The sequence below is a fragment of the Trypanosoma theileri genome (assembly GCF_002087225.1).
Source record: "Trypanosoma theileri isolate Edinburgh chromosome Unknown TM35_Tth_11_V1, whole genome shotgun sequence".
NCBI classification, from domain to species: Eukaryota; Euglenozoa; class Kinetoplastea; order Trypanosomatida; family Trypanosomatidae; genus Trypanosoma; species Trypanosoma theileri.
The window spans coordinates 301188-321851 of record NW_021639853.1 but is presented as its reverse complement, the minus strand read 5'-3'; the positions used below and the strand labels follow the sequence as shown (position 1 = coordinate 321851).

General features: G+C 41.1%; 11 protein-coding genes across 11 annotated transcripts; all 11 read left to right on the top strand.

Moving 5' to 3' along the window:
* On the top strand, positions 1–2943 carry TM35_000112360 (uncharacterized protein; the record flags this gene model as incomplete). The annotated part of the gene is made up of 1 exon (XM_029024945.1): positions 1–2943. The coding sequence occupies one exon, from the start codon at positions 1–3 to the stop codon at positions 2941–2943; it is 2943 nt and encodes a 980-aa protein (XP_028883768.1).
* Positions 2944–3242: 299 nt separating this feature from the next.
* TM35_000112350 (uncharacterized protein) lies at positions 3243–4217 on the top strand (the record flags this gene model as incomplete). The annotated part of the gene is made up of 1 exon (XM_029024944.1): positions 3243–4217. The coding sequence occupies one exon, from the start codon at positions 3243–3245 to the stop codon at positions 4215–4217; it is 975 nt and encodes a 324-aa protein (XP_028883767.1).
* Positions 4218–5065: 848 nt separating this feature from the next.
* TM35_000112340 (uncharacterized protein) lies at positions 5066–8023 on the top strand (the record flags this gene model as incomplete). Its single annotated transcript, XM_029024943.1, has 1 exon — positions 5066–8023. The coding sequence occupies one exon, from the start codon at positions 5066–5068 to the stop codon at positions 8021–8023; it is 2958 nt and encodes a 985-aa protein (XP_028883766.1).
* Positions 8024–8313: 290 nt separating this feature from the next.
* Positions 8314–8667, top strand: TM35_000112330 (ribosomal protein S20; the record flags this gene model as incomplete). Its single annotated transcript, XM_029024942.1, has 1 exon — positions 8314–8667. The coding sequence occupies one exon, from the start codon at positions 8314–8316 to the stop codon at positions 8665–8667; it is 354 nt and encodes a 117-aa protein (XP_028883765.1).
* A 488-nt stretch (positions 8668–9155) lies between these two features.
* TM35_000112320 (uncharacterized protein) lies at positions 9156–10859 on the top strand (the record flags this gene model as incomplete). Its single annotated transcript, XM_029024941.1, has 1 exon — positions 9156–10859. The coding sequence occupies one exon, from the start codon at positions 9156–9158 to the stop codon at positions 10857–10859; it is 1704 nt and encodes a 567-aa protein (XP_028883764.1).
* A 364-nt stretch (positions 10860–11223) lies between these two features.
* Positions 11224–11577, top strand: TM35_000112310 (ribosomal protein S20; the record flags this gene model as incomplete). Its single annotated transcript, XM_029024940.1, has 1 exon — positions 11224–11577. One exon carries the CDS (start codon positions 11224–11226, stop codon positions 11575–11577), a length of 354 nt encoding a protein of 117 aa, XP_028883763.1.
* Positions 11578–11979: 402 nt separating this feature from the next.
* TM35_000112300 (uncharacterized protein) lies at positions 11980–13599 on the top strand (the record flags this gene model as incomplete). The annotated part of the gene is made up of 1 exon (XM_029024939.1): positions 11980–13599. The coding sequence occupies one exon, from the start codon at positions 11980–11982 to the stop codon at positions 13597–13599; it is 1620 nt and encodes a 539-aa protein (XP_028883762.1).
* A 163-nt stretch (positions 13600–13762) lies between these two features.
* TM35_000112290 (uncharacterized protein) lies at positions 13763–15550 on the top strand (the record flags this gene model as incomplete). Its single annotated transcript, XM_029024938.1, has 1 exon — positions 13763–15550. One exon carries the CDS (start codon positions 13763–13765, stop codon positions 15548–15550), a length of 1788 nt encoding a protein of 595 aa, XP_028883761.1.
* Positions 15551–16220: 670 nt separating this feature from the next.
* TM35_000112280 (uncharacterized protein) lies at positions 16221–17702 on the top strand (the record flags this gene model as incomplete). The annotated part of the gene is made up of 1 exon (XM_029024937.1): positions 16221–17702. The coding sequence occupies one exon, from the start codon at positions 16221–16223 to the stop codon at positions 17700–17702; it is 1482 nt and encodes a 493-aa protein (XP_028883760.1).
* An 86-nt stretch (positions 17703–17788) lies between these two features.
* Positions 17789–18127, top strand: TM35_000112270 (uncharacterized protein; the record flags this gene model as incomplete). Its single annotated transcript, XM_029024936.1, has 1 exon — positions 17789–18127. One exon carries the CDS (start codon positions 17789–17791, stop codon positions 18125–18127), a length of 339 nt encoding a protein of 112 aa, XP_028883759.1.
* Positions 18128–18751: 624 nt separating this feature from the next.
* Positions 18752–20629, top strand: TM35_000112260 (surface protease GP63; the record flags this gene model as incomplete). Its single annotated transcript, XM_029024935.1, has 1 exon — positions 18752–20629. One exon carries the CDS (start codon positions 18752–18754, stop codon positions 20627–20629), a length of 1878 nt encoding a protein of 625 aa, XP_028883758.1.
* Between the last annotated feature and the right edge of the window lie 35 nt (positions 20630–20664).

Below are 20664 nucleotides of genomic sequence, written 5' to 3'. Positions count from 1 at the left end.
ATGGAACGCAAGACACTATTTGATTCCTCACATGAGAAAACACGTGTAAATACGGCGGTATTATTTCCCGTGGAGCGTACCAATGGAGAACCTTTGCTGAGAGAAATGCATCTCACTAGTAATGAAGAGCTGCGGGGTCTTCTTTATGTTGGTTGCGCTAATGATACTCTACATGTTTACCGCGTTCTCACACGTCTTGATTACGATGCGGTGCGTTATGATGTCTCTTCTTCTTTTCTTCACTGCAAACAATTTGGCGCTTCGAATAACGAAAGTATTGGAAATGGTAAAAGTATTATTACTTCTTCTTATGGCGTTACATTTCTTCATGTTGATAACGAATTCTCTACACCTTTGCTTTTAGTAGTTGCAGGTGGTGTTCTTGACGCATTGCACTATGTATCCTTAAATAGTGTTGGTATTTTTAAGCATCTTCCACTCCCACAAGGAACTATCACAACATGTTGTGTGGCTCAAGTACAGGGAAATGGACCACGACAACAACAACAACAACAACATCATCATCGATTAGCCTTAATTATCAATCGTTGGTTAATCCTTGTGGAATATACGGAACGAAATTCACAAATTATTGGTAGTGGAAACTCTAATACTGGGGAATCTACAGTTATTGAATGTCCTCATATAATGATATCAGAAGGCACAAAAACTCTGGCATGGCAAGGTGATATAATCGTTACAGGAAGTCCATATGATTATTGTATAATTAACGTCAATACTCAACAGATTCAACAGAGGATGGATATAGTAGAAACCTTTTCTCAAGGTCCCTTGTGTCGTAATGTAATTGGGTATGGTGATACTTCCCATATATTGATTCGAATAGGTAACAACCAATTAGCTTTGATGGATTTAACGACAGAAACTGAATTAGAAACTGCAATTCCAATTGGAATGTCAGAACCTATTTTAGATGTTGCTTTTGTTTCACCTTTTATAGTAGGTGTGAAGACAGATGGTAATGTGTTAATGCAGTCATGCTTAGATGGAGAAGAATTTCCATGTAATAGTGGATCTCTCTATGGATTTGATGGAGTACCAAATCATGTCTATTCAACATTATTAGGTATTTATGGTATAGGTATATATAGTGTACAGTTATTAGTACTTATGCCTAAAAAAACGATAGCAGCACTTTATATAAATGCTGGTCTTTATGAAAGAGCTTTACGGTATGTGGAATACGCATATGAATCTAGAGAAGATGAGTTACTAAGACGTTTTTATAATGCATGTGCACGTCATGCTTTAAAAGAGAAAAAATATAATGAAGCTTTTCGTTATTTTGAACTTGCAGCAACACCAACAGTGGAATTATTAGAGTTTTTACCAGAATTACGTCGTCCATTAAAAAAAGGAAATCAATGGGAATCTAAAGTAGAACTTTCATTAAGTAGTGGTGAAGCTTATCATCAATTGTATGAATTGCTTCTACGACGACGTTCTCTTGGATTAGGAACTAATAGTGTAGAACAACAAGCTATTGAATTTGCTATTTTTCTCCTTTATGTACTTGAATGTGTTCCATATACAGATGAAGAATTAACAAATCTCTTTCTTACATCCTCAACTCTAAACCCAGAGGAATGTCTTCACTACGTGAGTGAGGGAGGTGTACGTCCTAAACCTATGATATACCCTTTAGTTTTATCTTGTAATGGACAGTTTGAGGAAGCCTTGGAGCAATGTCAGAAACAGCGATTGGTGTATGAAGCCGGTGTTGTACTGCGAATGAGTGGTGATGATGAACTTTACGTTCGTTTTCTTCCATGGATGTTAAGTGTGAATATCACTGCCGCTCTTACCGCATTAGTGAGGAGACCATCACAACAAGGAAGACAAGAAGAAAAACAACCATCTGTATCTCTTATTCTCCCTATGTTAATTGGATATGGAGGATATCCATTACATGAATACTTACATCATCTCATATATGTTGATCATAATACCGATTCGAAGCTTCATACATTATATGCAATAAATCTTATTGATATGATTCAAGTTTTACAGTCTTTTGGTGTACAAGGTTTAAGTGCCAATGCTGTTAGAGTTCCAGCAGGTTATGAATCAGGTATTCGTGGTTCCTCACGTAGGAGTTTATTAACTTTTCTTATGTTTAGTCAATATTATGATACAGATACAGTACTTGCACAACTTCTTGATGCTGGTTTAATAGAAGAACAAGTATTAGTGTTAAAACAAGCTGGTGATCATCTTGGTGCTTTAACAAAGTTAGTATATGAACTGGATGATATTAATACGGCTGTGCGGTATTGTGAAGAACAACACGTACGAGACCTTCAAAGTATAGGTAATAGTACACAATGGTTTACAGAGAGAAAAAATATTAATATTTTTTGTGACCCTCATGGAATACGTAATGAGAAGCGAGATGAATTATCTATTAAAAAAGATGATAAAATTCTTCTTACTGGACATAATGGTCCATTTCATGATGGACATACTTTTAACGAATATTTTAATATTCTTCTTCATGTATTACTTGTTCCACCAGCGGGTAAACAACGACTTCTCTCTGCTGCTCTTACCGTTTTAAATGAACATTCATATTGTATTAATCCTCTCTCTGTTATGACTTCATTACCAGATGAAGTATGTGTTGCTGAAATATCCTCATATCTTTTACGAGCCTTTCAGACATTATGTAATAAAATTCAAATGGCGGAAGTAAATGCAAATGCAACAAAATCCATGATTGCAGATGCCCAACGTCATCGAGATTTATTACAGCAGCGATGTGTGTATGTAGATGAGAAGCGGATATGTGCGGTTTGTGGTAAACCTCTCGGTGTGGGTGTAATTGCCGTCTTTCCGAATCTCAAAGCCACGCACTTTCGGTGTTTTCACGCCCCTCAATTGGACCCTGAACGTGGTGTGCCGTTTCGACAGGATCTCTTATAATTTGTTTCCCTGTTCTTATTTCCTTTCAGTTTTTTTATTTTATTTTAATTTTGTTTTTCTTTCTTCTGCATATTTGTTTATTTATCTATTTATGATAGGTGTGTTTGTTTGTATTTTTTTTTTTTTGTAAAAATATTAATTGTGTTCAGTTCATTCATAGAGATAGAGAGAGAGAGAGAGGGATATATATATATGAAAGAAAAATAACGCTCTGTACTTCATTTCTCTCTCTCACTCTCCTCCTTTTTTTTCCATGATCTTCTATTGACTTATGTGAACCACTAGAGGAAAGGTGTGAGATGGCTAATAATAATAATAATATTAATAATAGCCTCTTTGTTACGGCAGTTACTTCCTTTATTCACAACGTTGTTGCTATTGGAGCTTGCAGCAGTGAGGAATGTATTAATTCATTTAATTCCTCTCTATTCACACTACCATGTTCACCGCACAGTTGTGTTCCTGTGGTTCCACTCCCTCTTGCCTCAATAGAGGAAGCAATAACGGCAGAAACCTTTCCTCTTGGAATGATCGGTCGACGTCTTTGCAGTTCCTTTAAACAATTGGAAATGTTTGTTGAAGAGTTTGTTGGAGTTTTATTTCATACCGCACAACATACATTCGGTTGCTCTTTAAGTACTCTCTTGCACTCTCTTTGGCTTCTGGAGCGTATGCAGGTAAAAAATATTCTCTTGCAGCAGAAAAATACAATATCATTACGTAATGCCTCTCAAAGTATGATATGTAGTAAAACTAATAACAACACAGAGGAGAATATTTTATCGGTAGAGTTTTTACCTCCAATAACATTAGGAGGAGTGCCTTTAAATGAGAGTTCTTGCGGAAATAGTAATATCAGTAGCAACAGCAGTAGTAATCCTATCGCTAGTGATGATAAGAGCAAAGGTGTTCCTCTTCTTTTATCTCCCACATCATCTGATCTCTACTCGGTAGGTCCAATTTCTGAGAGTGAGGATGATACACTCTGTCGTGCCTGTGCTGGCAGCCATGTATTTGGTGTACAACTGTGGAATGTGCAGTTATTCCTCACTGCTGCTCTGTTATTAAGCATGAAGGTAAATGAGGATGCATTCGTGGATGTAGATGAGGAAGTACTGAGTCGTCATGTTGGTGCTGCTGCGGGTTGTGATTCTAATTTACTTCGCTGCGCTGAACGGTGTATGTTTGAAGTTCTCTGGGATGAACTGAAGGTGACAGAAAAGGGACAGGCAAGTGTTATGCGCCGACTTGGAATGGGATGTCCTTCTTTCTGAGAGAATGAAAATGAGAATGAGATACCTTGATATAGTAACAATATTTATTTATATACTTATTTATATATGCGCACACACATACAGTGTTTATACTGTTCTATTTTGTTGCGTTTTTTTTTTAATTTTGGACCTAGATTTTCTGATGGATACCTTCAACTTGCTCTTGTATTAATTTTTTTCCCTCTAAATCCATTTCTTTTTTTTTTGTAATATTGCTGGTTTTCCAGTGGTTTTTTTTTTTTTTCTTTTTTGTACGTGTGTGAGATTTCCTCACTGGTAACCTTATATATATATGTGGTTTCCCCATGAGGTAAGAATGGCTCAGCACGAGTATTGTTGTAAAAGCAATTGTTTTTTTTTTTCCTTCTTTGTGTTTTGCTTCTGTATTTAATGAGACTTTTCCTTTTCTCCTGTTTCACTCTGCAAGTGTGAGATAACCCTTTGAGTATCATAACTTTGTATATATTTATGTGAGGGTATGTTTGTATGTATGTACGTAACGTTAAACTCCTAATGGGGTAATGGTAAATGCATCCTTTGGGAGAAAAAACGTATTAAGAAGGAAAACAAAGAGAAAAGAAGGGTTTCATTTCATCTGGACTACTATTGAGAGTGTTAAATCGAATAACATAACATATGTCTTTTGTTTAATTAATTTTGAAAATAATTCTTCTTTTTTTTCTTCGGTCTTCTTGTGATTATTGTAATTATATAGTGAGAAGCCGCACACACACATAAGTTCACATTTATTCACATAATAATAGTAAAAATAATACAAAAAAGAAAAAAAAAAAAACGAACATTAATCAAAAGAGGTTTTATTCAATAGACTTGGTAATGCCTTTTGCATGCGTTCAACGTTTCTTAACCCCACTTCACGGCTAACTATTATCTACAACAACAGTTGTACTCCTCATTCCTTCTTGAGTCTTGGCAAGAGGTATCTAAGCAGTAAAACACATGGACGTGGAGAGAAATTATCTTCTCTGTTCTTTGCTGTTTCAGAGAAAACCAAAACTTTTTTTCCGTATGCTTTAACTTGTAGTCGTCGTGGATATGAAACGAATACGGCAAACACATCTTCTTCTTCTTCTTCCACCTCCACCTCTTCCTCTACAGATGGATCATCAGATAAGAATACGGTCGAGGAACATCATCCCGCTCAGGATGTTTCTGTATTAGAGAAGTTAGACATGTTTGCGAAATCTCGCATGTTAAACTATCTCACCCGATACACAGATCCACAAGATGATAGTAACAGAAGAGCTTCTCCTTTCTCTGTTACCAAAACGGCAGATAAAAGTTTTTTTCAAGCTGAACTTTTAGTACCAGTGGAAGTACTTTTTTCTGGAGTTATGCAACAAACAAAATTACGAGCCGTTGGATATGGAAAAATGGAAAAGGATGCTATTGTGGCTGCGTGTATGCATGGTGAACGTTGTTTAGATGCGTTGGGAATCCCACTCTTTACATCTGAGCGACTACAACGTAAACGTGTTGAGGAAGCCAAACGAGAAGGACGTTATGCTCCAATGCCTGGAGATCCCGTACGGGATTTGTCTCTTTCGGATTTACCATTCCCTGTCTTGTATAAACCCATGGATACAGATGAGACAACAAACATAATGAATAAAGGAGTCTCTGGTTCTAGTTCTAGTTCTAGTTCTAGTGTTGGTAATGGGAATGCAAAGACAAAGTCTCTGCGTAATCCAGGAGGAACAAGATCATATCCAGTACTGCAGAGTTATCAACCAGACTATTATACAAAGAAGAGACGATATAATGATTTTTCTCGACGATGTGGAGGTGATCCTTTTTTACGTGGTATGGCCGGTGAACTCGCCTACTTGCAAGCGCGTATCTTTAAACATAATACACAATTTCCAGGAATGGAAGAAGGTGATGATGAAAATATTCCTATTAAAATTGATCCTATGGAAGTAGAAGTATTACAACCGAAAGGAACTTTATCTGATACTACTACTACGACTACTACTATTAGTACAAGTATGGAATCTATTCCTTTTGCACAACATTGTCCTGCTATGCGTCTTGCTTTAATTAATTCTCATCCACTTAATGAACATCGTATCGTTGGTTTTATTGATGAAAGTGAAGGTGGAGTATATGATTTAGTAGAAGGAGAAAAAGGTACCTGGTGGCAACATGATAAACTTCCAGGGTTAGTTTGTCTTTTCGATCACTTTGCAATTCAACGTGTGGATGAGTTATACAAATCATCTCATCTACAAGCTTCATTTGAAGCCTGTGTAGAAACAAGAGCAAGTGAAGAATTAACACAAGTGGATGTTGGATTTGGTCCACATTGCCAAAAGAATATCACTTGGTATACCGCCACCGCACCTATTCCTTCTTATCCAGACTTGCAGGCAACAGGAAAGGCAATGAACATTACTCACGCGATGGCACTATGCGCTATGCATGCAGAGTTACTTCTCTGTTTTCTCGGTATCCCACTCACACATAATGTGGAACAGCAGACAAAACACTTTGATGCCTGTTTACGGTTTGGACGTCTTGTTTCCCCACTTCCACGTACATTAGACGACGCCACACGTGCACTTTTGCCTAAACCACTAAAACATTGGCCACGTATTAAGAAAACACGTAAACGGGGAGCCCCACTGAGTTTAGCAGAGAAATTGGTCGCATTGAATCGTCGTGTTATTGCAGACCTTCGACAACATCTTGTAGAAGTGAATATATGCAACGAACCGCAGTATCGGGAGTTATTTGAATTTTCTCAATTAATGTTACGACAGTTTATGGTGGAACAACAACATCCTTATGAATCAGCTTTTGTAAATTATATATATGGTGAAAATCAGTTTCGATGTAGTATTTATTTACCACTTCCTGAAAGATATGGAGTACGTGGTGGGAATGCGATTGGTGCAACACCAGATACGGCTCGTGAACTCTGTGCTTTACATGCCATTGACACCTTGTGTGCTCTCAATATACCAGTGACAAAGAATAAAGAAAAACTTAAACATCTTTTGGATTTACGAAGGCGATTTGGTCTTATTTTACCACGTGATTCAATGGATAGTGATGAGAATAGTAACAATAATAATAGTTCACTAACTATTATTCGCTCACCTCCTGGGTACCGTGAAGTACCTGGTACGGGAACTACACGAATACCACCTCACCAAGATGTATGGAATGTAATGATGGCAGATGCTGGAGACTTTGATGTTGTGAAAGATGTAGAACCAGAAAAGTGTTATAAATTAGGTTTACCCGATACCGGTACCTTACTTCGTAGTCTCTTTCAAACATATCTACAGACTGTAGGGTGGACTAGCAGTGATCACTGGGCACACATAAAGCATTATCAGGGTTTACAACACTGGAATGGTCGTCTGCGGGTTCCATGTAATAATTACTGGATGGAACTTCCAGTAAATGAGAAACTCTATGGTAGACGTGTCGCATTGGGTCGTTGTGTATTTCGTAAAACTGCCGAAAAAGCATTTTTTATTCACGTATTTCGTATTCTTCATACCCTGCGTCTGGCTCCATGGGATATGTACTCCGATGATGCCCTAATAAAACTTCTTCGTTTCTCTCCAAAGATAGACATCCAACGAGAACGTCGATATTGGGATTTTGTTGTTCGTGAATTCCTTAAACCTGAAGAAGACACTTCTACAGAAAAAAGTGGTACCACTGTAGTGCGAGATGCAGAAGTAATGATTCCACAAGGTGCTGATCTCAAAGCAATCCTCTCTCCAAATCCAGTGATGACACATGAACTGGCCAAGAGGACCTTTGTTTGAAACTAAACAAAAAAAAACTTGGAGATGAAAAGTTGTTGCATAGCCGTGGGGGAAAAAAAAATAAAAAAAAAACGTGAAGTTTATTCCCTTTAATACAATCAAATCTGGTATGAAACCTGTTTTGTATATTCTCGTTGTTTACTAACTTATACCCCTCTCCTTTCTTTCCCTCTCCCTACCCCAATTCTTTCATTTCTTTCTATTTCATTGTTCTTCTTCTCTTCCTACTGGGATATATATATATTTTTTTTTATTGTTTTTCTCTTCACTATAGGTGTGATCACGTCGAAATGGCTTACGTAAAGAAGGACCAGGCTCCCTCGCAGGAGACCCAGCGTGTCATTGTGAAGATGACGAGCCGCAACGCCAAGGCGGTGGAGAACGTCGTGGCGGAGCTCCTCACGCACGCACGCAACGAGAAGGTGGAGGTGCGCGGGCCGGTGCGTCTGCCCACGCGTACACTGAAGATCACAACGCGTAAGACGCCTTGCGGTAACGGTACAAACACATGGGATACGTATGAGATGAAGATCTACAAACGTCTCGTCGACCTCCGCGCGCCCACGGAGTTGGTGAAGAAGATCACCTCCTTCCAGATCGACGCCGGTGTGGATGTCTGCATTACCGTCCCCGACGACAAGTAAGCAGTTAAACAAGTAGGTAGATAGTAAGGTAAGAATAATCTATATGCTGGAATGCTCTTGGTGGCATTATCAGTTTATTATTATTATTACTACTAGTACTACTACTATTACTACTACTATTAAGGCTAAGGTTATTGATACTATTACTGAACGCCAACTGGTGGAGGTTCTCCTCTCCAGCGTTGTCATGCCAATCATTTTCTTCGTTTCTTTTTTTTTAATGATTTGTGTTGTCATTATTATCTGTTTTGTTTTCCATTTAATTTTTTTTTTCATTTTTTGTTATTTCTTTTTTATTATCTAACTGTGTAACTATTTTGTTTTTTTTTTTCTTTTCGTTTTCTTTCTCTCTTCATTTTCTATTTCTTTTTTTGGAATGTGTTACTGGGGTTGTGTCTGTCTGACTGATCCCTTACTCTGCGTACGCACGACAACAAAAAAACAAATAAACTAATAAAGATGGGTGTTGAAGCAGACCCTTTAACTGAATGCAGAAAAGAGTTGCGTATGCTGAACTCCTTAACAGTAAGTTGCGCAGTGATAAACTACTGGCACGTCGTGATGCTACACGAGTAGCAAAATTAAAAGCGTTTCTTAATCAACACCAGCATGCCAGTCAATGGTCACAATGCATCGCTGCATTAAATGATGCTGCACAGCATAATATTACACCTTCAAGTGAAATGTTGTCTGATGCTATTCAACGTTGTGGAAAACGAGGAATGTTAAATGTGGCACGTCGTATTTATACTGATTTTCACCGAGAGATCAATAAACCTCGTTCTATGCAAGTACATCTTTCCTATATGGCTGCTTGTGCAGACTGTGGAGATTTCAAAGAGGCTCATAATCAATTTTTGCGTCTGCGACAACGTGATACAGTTCTCTTGCAGAAGAACGCATCCCATACACCAATTGTAAATGATGAATTTACATCTGAGTATCTTCGTGCGGCATTAGTGGCATCTACCAATTTTTATAATGAATCACATTCCAAAGATCCTACAGTAGTGGAGAAAACAGAGAAGAATTTGAATGATAATAGTGGTGATACAAATGATAATAATTTACCATGGCAGGTGGCCTTAAGGGAATTTATTTCACTCCGAAAAGGCAATGAAGGTTTTCGGAAGCATGTGGAATTAACACCTGTTCTAGTGGAACGAGTGGCACGGCTCTGGGAGGTTGGTGGGGAGTGGGAGAAGTGTCTCCACTTTCTTCACAGCTGTGCGCAGCAGAATATCCTTATTCCACCGGAGGCATATGATGCGGCAATTCGTCTTTGTTACCGTCACGGCCAACATGTGGAGGTTGTGGGGCAAATGCGAGAGATGATCGCAACGCGTTCGCCACCGGATGAACGTAGTGTTCGTCTCGCTGTTAATTCCTGTGAAGAAGTTTCCGCCATGGAGAGACATGCGTTAGTGCCGAATCCCAGCACCTGGGCTCTCGCAGTTACTCTCTTTGATGCCATGCAAAATAACGGTTTGACGATGTATCAGCAAAGCTATGAATCCCCTTTGCGGTCTTGTGTTATGGCAGGAAAGTGGGAAGATGCGATGCGCATTCTAAAAATAATGAAAAAAGATAATCGTCCAATATCTTCACAAGTGTACAGATTGGTATTAGCATCTCGTATTGAGGCAAGTAGTTCTTTTGATGAAGCACAGCGATTTGCGCAACTCCCTGTTATGCAAAACGGTGGAGCAGTAGTATATATGTCACTTTTACGTTGTTGTATGAAACTGCGTGATTGGAAACATTTTGATCGTCTTAATAAGGAGATGCGGGATCGTGAATACCCTGAAACATTTGATAAGATGCGTCTTCTTATTGAAGCTGCCTACTTGCGTGGTCAGTGGCATAGTGCTTTAATGCGCTTTGCTCGTTTTGATAACATTGCAAATCACGAGTACAAACGCGTGGTTGAGGATAAATTAGTACGCTTGTACCAGGAGGATTTTGATGTACCCGATAGTATTCTGGATATGGTACTCGAGTCCTATGAACATATGAAGGATCATAAGGATCCAATGGTTCATGTGGCGTACAGAGCTGCGCTAAAACGAAAGGCAAAGGGTAAGGCACAGCTTTCGTTCTCATCACTGAACGAAGCAGCAACTCCACCGCCACCAGAATGGATGTTTTCACACACGGAGAGAGAAAATCAGACATCTCCAAAGTTTTTTTGAAACCTTGATAAGGTGTTTCTTTTATTCGTATTATTATTCTTATTGTTATCATTATTTTTACGTGTTTGGGTGGTGTTTGCATAGTTGCTGTGCTCTGTGTTACAGAGAGGTAACTTAAAATTGAAAAGAACCTTGCCTTATTATCCATGATGCTATTGTTATTCTTGGTTTTGTTACGGAAACTAGTATGAAACCTGTTTTGTATATTCTCGTTGTTTACTAACTTATACCCCTCTCCTTTCTCTCCCTCTCCCTACCCCAATTCTTTCATTTCTTTCTATTTAATTCTTCTTCTTCTCTTCCTACTGGGATATATTTTTTTTTGTTTTGTTTTTCTCTTCACTATAGGTGTGATCACGTCGAAATGGCTTACGTAAAGAAGGACCAGGCTCCCTCGCAGGAGACCCAGCGTGTCATTGTGAAGATGACGAGCCGCAACGCCAAGGCGGTGGAGAACGTCGTGGCGGAGCTCCTCACGCACGCACGCAACGAGAAGGTGGAGGTGCGCGGGCCGGTGCGTCTGCCCACGCGTACACTGAAGATCACAACGCGTAAGACGCCTTGCGGTAACGGTACAAACACATGGGATACGTATGAGATGAAGATCTACAAACGTCTCGTCGACCTCCGCGCGCCCACGGAGTTGGTGAAGAAGATCACCTCCTTCCAGATCGACGCCGGTGTGGATGTCTGCATTACCGTCCCCGACGACAAGTAAGCAGTTAAACAAGTAGGTAGATAGTAAGGTAAGAATAATCTATATGCTGGAATGCTCTTGGTGGCATTATCAGTTTATTATTATTATTACTACTAGTACTACTACTATTACTACTACTATTAAGGCTAAGGTTATTGATACTATTACTGAACGCCAACTGGTGGAGGTTGTCCTCTCCAGCGTTGTCATGCCAATCATTTTCTTCGTTTCTTTTTTTTTTTTAATGATTTAATTTTTGGTGTACTGTTTATTTTATTGTTACAATGTTTTTTTGTTATATCAAATACATTCTTTCCAGTGAATAAGTGAACAGAGTTTTTTTGTCTTTGTTTTCTCTTCATTTTTTTCTTACCGTTATTTTTTGGATCGTTAACAACTATGGTGTGTACGTGGTTACATTAAATGAATACGCTGATTAGGAAAGCTGAACGAATGCGTAATTCTTCATCTCACCGACGTGTTGGTGAAGGAAAGACACGTCTTCTTGTACCTCACATTCCTGTTCCTGGTGAAGATGATTCAACAGCCGTTGAAGCGGATGATGTCCCGCGTCGTCATGCAGAGTTAGAGTCGGCACTTGTAAAGAATCTAAAGAAACAAGTAGCATGTTTAGAGATGGAGGTGGCGGTACTTAAGCGGGCTAAAGAACAGGGTACTCATCAGGGAACTTTATCTGCCGATAGATCTGGTATGGCACTGGAGCGATGTGATGCTGGATATCCCTTAAATATGATGTGTCCTCTCACTACTTCTCATGTGGATCCGTTTGCACCGTGGATGAATGTGCATGATGAGCGAAACGGTAATGAGAATGCAGATTCAAATATTTATTTGGAGCGGCAGCGTCGCTCACTTCATCACGCAGATACCGCATTGTCACAACTCACAATTCAGCGACTACGACTTGAAAAGGAATCTGTGGAAGAACGTCTCCGGAGTGAGCAGCAAGAAAAGGAAATGTTAGCTGCAGAGAATGTAAAATTACGTGCAGCGTTGCGTGTTTCTGAGAAAAAAGAAGAAGAATTACATCAACTTCACAAGTATACACTTAACGCCTTGAACACAGAACAGGGAAAACGTCGAGAGTTGGAGGATAAACTCTCTGCTGTCGGTACCCCAAACACAAAAGATAATGAAGAAACTAAATCCAATAAAGATATTATGTACGAAAAAGAGTACTATAGAGTTCAAACAGATCGACTACGTGTGTCACTAAGTGAAGGTCTTGTTAGAAGTGAGGAACTGGAAAAACAACTGCGTGCGGAACGTTCTCAAGTGGCAACTGTGGAAGCGAAGTTACGCATTGCGCTGGATGAGGTACAACGTCTGCAGCGAGTTATCACAGACAAGGCAAGTGTGTATGAACGCATGGATCAACATTACATTGAGGTATGGACAAAACTACAAATGGCAATAGAAGATTGTGATACTCTTCATGAAGAGTTAAGGCGACGTCAAGGTGAATCATCATCACCTAGTTCCTCCGGTTCTATTGGAGAAACTTTACGTGGACTGGAACGAATATCGTCTGGTCTGAAGAGCGGCGTTCTACTTGCTGATGTGAGTGGGGGTGCTATAGGGATGGACACATCAGACAATGTCAGCAAAGCGGCAAAAAGTCCCTCTTCTTTCCCAAAGCACTCAGAACCAATTACTACAACTAGTACTAGTAATACTAATACTACCAATACCAATACCAATACCAATACTACTGGTGTTCCCCCACCACCAACTGCTTCAGTTCCAGCTCCACCAACTGCTACTGTGCCACCTCCGCCAACAGCTTCAGTTCCAGCTCCACCAACAGCTACTGTGCCACCTCCGCCAACAGCTTCAGTTCCAGCTCCGCCACCAACTGCTACTGTGCCTGAGGCAGTTCCTCTTCAAACACAATCAAATCCAGTTGGAGTGCCTCAGCCGCCGTCACAGAAAACCATAGATCAAGAATTAGAGGAAGTCGAACGCAAAATTCGTGAGGAAGAAGAAGCGCTTCTTTCTTACTTAAAAACTCGGAAGGCCTGATATAAAATCAAATAAAAAGTAGTAGAACTAGTGAGTGCCTTGATTGGAATACTATATAATGAATAGGCTGTTTTATTCGTGTCTTGTAAAATATTATTATTTTTTTTTTTTCGTTTTTTTGTATTATTTCTACCCTTTTCAGGATTTCTTTATGGCAGTTTAAATGTCTTTAGGTACAACAACGCGTAAATGTGCGGTTACCGATGACGGTGCATCAATCTGTGCCACAAAACTTAACGACCCTAATGGATTTACTCTAACCACACGTAGTAAATTATATCAAAGTAACAATAAGTTAGTACTACGCCTTGATGACCTTTCAAAAAGGAACATAAACGTTACAAGTAATGAGCAAGGGTCACCAAAAAAAGGGTCAGTAGCGGTAGTGGGGTCGTCAGATGTTTTGTCTCCAAATCTTGTTGAGTCAACAGATTCGTTCTCATGTATGGGAAGAGAACTACTTAGTACTGATGTAAGCTTCCCATTGCCACCATATATATGCACTCGTTTTAACACCTTATTGGAAGAAATGCTTGAAAAGATGGTAAACCTTCATTCTATCGTTCGAAGACACTCACAACCTTCTTCTTTATCGACAAGTTTTGATGGTAAGAGCAGCAGCAGCCCGTTTGTGGACACCTCATCAGATAATATGTCGTTACCTCAGGTAAACTCACATACTATTGAAACGGAGGGGGAAAATAAAAAAAGAAGAACAAATAGGCCTATAATACGGAGATTCCATAAGAATGAAAAGAAAAATGATTTAAACTATACCAGTAGTGATAGTAGTAGTTCATTTGTTGATTCATTATCATTAGAAGAAGAAGAGGAAGAAGAAATTTCAGATGACATTTTGTTGCTGAATCGTTTGCTTGACGATGACTATTCTCCTGAAATGGCGAAATCTCTTGAAACTAAGTCAACTTTGATCAGAACAACAAAACATGAGGATAATCCTTCCAGTGATAGTTGTGGTGACGCTAAAGTTGATGTCCTTGCATCATTTCTTGACGAAATATTAGATATAAAAGAAGAAAAAAAGGAGGAAGATATATTGAAACTGGAAAGGAAACAACAACATGGACAACGGCAACAACCCAATGTGAATCTATCCCCAATTGTCTTAACACCGACAACTTCTACTTCAAGCATACTTACCACGGATGATTTACTTCTGAGCGTTGGTGGTGGTAACCCATCAGTTGGGAATAACAATGTCAGTGGGCAATCTTCTAAGAAAAAAACTGTTCCTCTACCACCTTCTTCTTCAACGATAAGAGAAAACAAAATTAAAAGAGAAAAATATATGAAATCCATGGAAACATGCGTGGATTCTATTATTCAGTTACGTGATTTCATGGAAACGCGTATCAAACATGCTCAGTTAGAAGTTGATGCGTACTACAGCCGATATTGTGATTGTGTTTCTAGTGCAGACCTTGCTAAAAAACAGTCAAGATTAAATGAGGCAGTCAAGAAGCTGTGTATTCAGACTGATCGTCTTAATACCACACAACTTTTACTTCGACAAGAAAAGTCCCGCTTACAAGTTATACAGAGATTATCTGAAAAGAATGCTGAATATTGCACTGGGGAAACCAATTCTACGTATAAACAATCTGTGTCTGACGTGTCGCGGAGGGAGGAGCATGAGTTAGGTAACACTGTTGCCCTTGCGTCCAGCCCAGTTGAGTGTTTTTGTCGAACAGCCAGTCCATTACATAGTACTAACTTGCTTGCCAGAGACGTGTTATCACATCGACGTCAGTTGAGCCGATTGGTGGAAATTTTCCGTGCTTGTCCGGAAGCGGTAGAACAGTGGGCTTTGATGCTACAGCAGGAAGCTGATGACTGTCATGTAGCACTGGAGAAAATCTTCTGGGATTCACAAAGAGAAAAGGAGAAGCTACTACATGCGTTTGAGATTATTTCCTGGGAGGATCTTTAGTGTAGTGCTCGTTCTTCAATTCTCTTCACCAAAATTATTGACATTAATGTTACTACTTCTATTGTTTTTTTTTTTTTTTTCGTTTTCTATTCTCTTTACAATTGTTTCTTTGGTTATGTGTGTGTGTGTGTGTGTTGTTTTTCCTTTTGCTCAGAGCAGTAGAGGCAGCTGCGTGGATGTGCTTCTCTGTGCAGAGGTAGAACAAGGTTTTACCGTTTTTTCTTTCTTTTTTTTTTATCTTTGCTTTCTTGAGTCTATCAAACGAATGGCATGTTTGATAATCGTGTCTGGGTTGCTCTATTTATCTGTTATTGTCATGAAATCATGCGTATCATTTTGTGACCTTTTAAAGAATGTATACTTTTTTCTTTCGTTAATTTCTTTTCCATTGTCAAAGTGCAGCCTCTTTCGTGACGTACTACGATAGAGAGACGTAAACACACCTGTAAGTATATACAAAGGAAAGTAAAGGGGTGTGTGAATCAATAAAGCAGAGGTTTGATTTTCTTTCTATTTCACTGTAAGTAGTTTAATTAGTTAATTATTTGGTTGGTAAACCTGTACAGTTTGTGCGATTATATATATATATATATATATATATATATATATATATACAGAACTTGCGTGTAAAAATAATACAGAGAGAAGAGTTTAGTAATCTAGAAGTTATATGAGTGACGCTGAGCAGCGCAAACTGCTGGTACCCCGTCGAGAAGCTCGCAATAATGATCCGCACCATTATCAGAAGTCTAACGTTAACGAACAGAGCGGCAGAAGAACGGATTTCTCCAACGCCTCAGCGATAGGGGATATCACAGAGTCTGATGATGAGACTGAGGTGGAGTCAACGTGGTGTTGCAGCGGAATGGTAGCAGGTCTACGCTTATTGTGTGGCGGTTTCATACGTCCACTAATGACACATCTAAGAATGCAACGTGGTGATGAGGTGAATCACGTGTCAGATAAAAATAATTCTAGTGAGAGAGTTGATACAAGGACTGTTATTGATGCAGAGTCAGGTAAGGAGTCAACCTTAGCAACTGGGTCAACTTCCTTCGTAGATCCATCATTATTAGTGGTAACTAGAGGAGAAAGAGAAGAAGTCGCAGTGCATCCCCCATCGCGGATAAAATATAATAAATCTCTGCCTTATACAATAGATTGTGAAAAAAAGTCGAGTGTGTTATCTTTTGAAGATACATCGTATTTTCTTATTGGTGGTCAAAAAGCACCGCATGGAAGTCTCAACAGCCCATTGACAAATGGAGCCAGCCCTATCAACCATCCAATACACGTTACGGCTCTTACAACGGCAGACGTGGTGCGTGCGATACAGAGTGAACGCAGTCCCCTCCGCAGTGTGGATCAGCTTGTTGCCCTCCTCGAGCGCTGCGCTGAGTACCTCCCTGTGCGGGTAGAAGTTGAGATTGAAGAAGAAGAAATCCAAACACATATACAGACACAGGACTCTAGTGTGGCGGTGTGTGTGTCGGTGCTGGGCCCTCTCCGACCGGCCCCACACGCGGCGGTCCTCGCGGTGCTGGAGGACGTCCTGCTGGAGGACTGCGACCCCACCGCCCTGCGGATCGCCGCGCTGCACGTCGCAGACATCCCCTTCGCTGGCGACGCGGTCCCAACGGCTCCCCGCGCGGAGAGCAACGGGCACCTCGACGTCCTCCCGCCGCTGCGTCACTCCAACACAGACGAGCCGCACGCCGCCGCACGGGTTGCCGCCTTCGCCAAAAATCTTCTTAACGGCGGTGCACACATAAACGCGGTGCGTCTCACCCGCTGCAGCTTCACACCAAGCGATTTAGGTCGTGGACTGCGGCTACCCGTCATGCATTTAAGACAGCTAATCTTCGAGAAGTGCCCACTAACAGCAGCACATGTGGATGCACTGGTGCGACTCGCAAGGGCGGAGAACAAGAGAAGCAGCGGTGGGCGAGCACACCAGTGTCTTGTGGAACTCCAGGTGAGTGGTTCCCTCACAGAAGAGTCGGTGAATGCCCTGCTCTCCTACTTTCACGATGACTTGATGGACACTCTGGTGTCACTTAGGGTACTCCGTCTCCCTAGTCTCTGGCTTCCTGTGGCGCGGAAGCATCCACTTCTGGAGCAGCGACCATTCATCCTTGTTACAAGCACATAAGAAGTATGTATTGAAAAAAAAAAAAAAAAAATTCTGTCTGTTTTACAGTCAATATTAAGTGTATTTTTCTTTTTCTCCTTTACCAAATGGCGATAAAATTTTCACGTTCTTATAAATATATATATTTATCAATCATCACCTCTCAGTTGTGTTTAAGAAGCAAATTTTCACACCATATTGTTAGCAGCATCCTCTTCTTCTTACATCATTCCTCATCATGTCAGAACTCGCAATATTATAGAAACTATTCTTGTATACTATTTAAACATACAAACGCACTTGAAAGAAAAAAAGACGATGTATGCGGCACAAGTGGAAGTCTCGTTGTAACTATTCATTCCCCTCAGCTAGAGGTTCATTTTTTCCCCCTCTCTGAATGTCATCAAGCAGATCTTATTGTTGCAGAGGGTGAGGAAGGACAGTAAACTCATTTCTTGCTGATGGTGGAGTATTGCGTGTTCACTGGTCTGATATTGGGTATTATAAGTAACACGAACACCAAGGTGCTGCTATTGACACTTTCATTCCACCAACAGTTTGAGAGACTGGTGCTGATCCTCGACGCTGCATGCGGTGGTATTCTATCTTTACCTAACGCTTATGCTCATGTCGAACGGTTTCCCAGAGTACCCGCACGTACAGCACGGTAGTGTGGATGGGACGTAGTGCGATGTTCTTTGCGCTATGTGCATGGCCTGCAGTGATGACAGAGAGAATCGAGAAATGACTGAAGGAAAATGGGATGAACTGTGACCATCCCGTTGTTCGTCCTGTTGTCTGTGTTGAGGGTGTGGTGTGCTGTGCACCTTGGATATCCTTGTGTGCGTTTGTGTGTGTTATTCTGTTATATATCTTTATTCCTTTCTTTGATTCTGTGTTGCATTGTGTGTGTGTGTGTGTGTAGTGGGTGCGGCTCTTTTCTGTGGTCAAATCTGTCTCTGGTGCACGGCACCGTAGCACTGAAATACATCTTTCTCTTTATCTGTGTTTACTTCTATAGATTGTTTTACGCAACTCTACTCCACACCGGCTACAAAAACCTCCCGGTCATGAATAAGACACCTCACTCCCTGCTGTTTCTGTGGCGCCGACCACTGCTCCTCCTACTGCTGTTGTTTCTGTGCTGCGCCAGTGTGTGTATTGCGCAGAAGGACGGCGGCGACGCGCCATCGACTGGTGTTGTGCGGGAGTTGCCCCGCAAGGGACGGAGTGGTGTGCAGGCGTACACCGTCGCCACATCAAAGAGGCAGTTGATCCGCATCAAGACGTCAATGGAGGATTTGAAGGACAATACGTTGAACAACAAATCTTTGAAAGACAGTATTTTGGATGGCGATAATTTGGAGAGCAGGAAGAACTACTGCACCAACACGAACGACACGGCAAAGGGCATGGATGGATATAATTTTATCTGCCACAACGAATCTCTCCTAACTGAAGAACGGAAAACCGTTCTGATGGACAAAATCATTCCTGCTGCAGTCCAACTGCACGCTGAGCGTCTGCTCGTTGACCCTGAGGGCACTCCGTTGATTATACCTCGATTTACTGAAGGTGCTTGCAGTCTTTTCACTGTTCCTGAGAACCACCACAACCCAGGTGTTGAGAAGGCTGACTTTGTACTCTACGTGGCCGCGAAACCTGGTGGTGCGTTTGGTATTACATGTGCTGATGGACGCTCTGGACGTCCAATTGCTGGTGGGCTGAACTTTATTCCATACCCAACAGCAAGTACTCGACCCAACGTTCGCCAGGCTGCCCACCATATTGCACACGCACTTGGCTTCGACTACGAGCGGATGAAGAGTCTTGGCATGATATCCAAAATCAATGTGCGTGGAGTGGAGCGAGTGGTTGTGAGCTCCAATATGACGAAGAAAAAGGCACAGGAACACTACGACTGCAGTGATCTTGAGGGTATGGAACTGGACTATAAAGACTCGAATCAAAGTGTGTCATCCACGTGGTCATGGCGCAATGCAAAGGATGAGTTGATGAGCTCTTTACATGCGCTCGCTGGCGCCTACTACACTGCTTTGACGATGGCAGCTTTCGATGACATGAAATATTATTCTGCCAACTGGGGAATGGAGGAGCCGATGAGTTGGGGCAACAAGTCTGGATGTGATTTTATTCGAAAAGGTTGCCTCACGGACAAAGGGGTCTCGAATTATCCCAATGCATTCTGTACTGATGAGAGGCTGCGTTGTTCATCTGATCGCTTTGGAATTGCAAGGTGTTTCAGTGTTGATGTGGATGAAGTACATGAGGACCCAACAGGATCTTGTCCTGTTTTTCTTTCACCTTTTCATATGGAGTTGAGCGCACCACTTCATTCTTTCCCATGCACTGAATTAGAGGAGGGTAGTTTTCTGGGTTTTTTGACGGGTGAGAACTCGATGTGCTTGACTACAGAGGATTACAATTTAGAGCGTGAAAATGGAACCGAAAAAGTGACCGAAATAATGAGTGGTGTGTGCGCACAGGTGTTGTGTGATGAAAGCAATCGTAAAGTGAAAGTAAAGTACAGTGGCTTATCGGACTTCCAAGAATGTCCTGAAGGAGGTAATATAACAGTAAGCTCTTCTTCCGCGTCATTGAATTTCAAGACAATCTACTGCCCCAATTACACTGAAGTGTGCACCGTTGCCTCCGATGGCAGCAGTCTTCATCCACTTTTGAACCGATTACCCTACGCAGAAAACACAGTTTCTGGGGCACAGGGACGGTTGAGGGGAGTCAGGGCTTCAGTAAACCATATTGTTGTACCAAGGTCCACAGCAGTCGGGTCTCATGACCAGGGTGCCCTCGTGGAAGGGAAGAAGGACATTGCCCACCGGGTTGGTATGAATGGTAACTCCGCAGCGCATTCCCTCTTACACGCTCTGCTTCTGGCCGTCACTCTTGTGGTGGTGGTGTCTTTGTGAGGGGTGCTTTTGTAATGCACGTGTGGCGAGCAAGG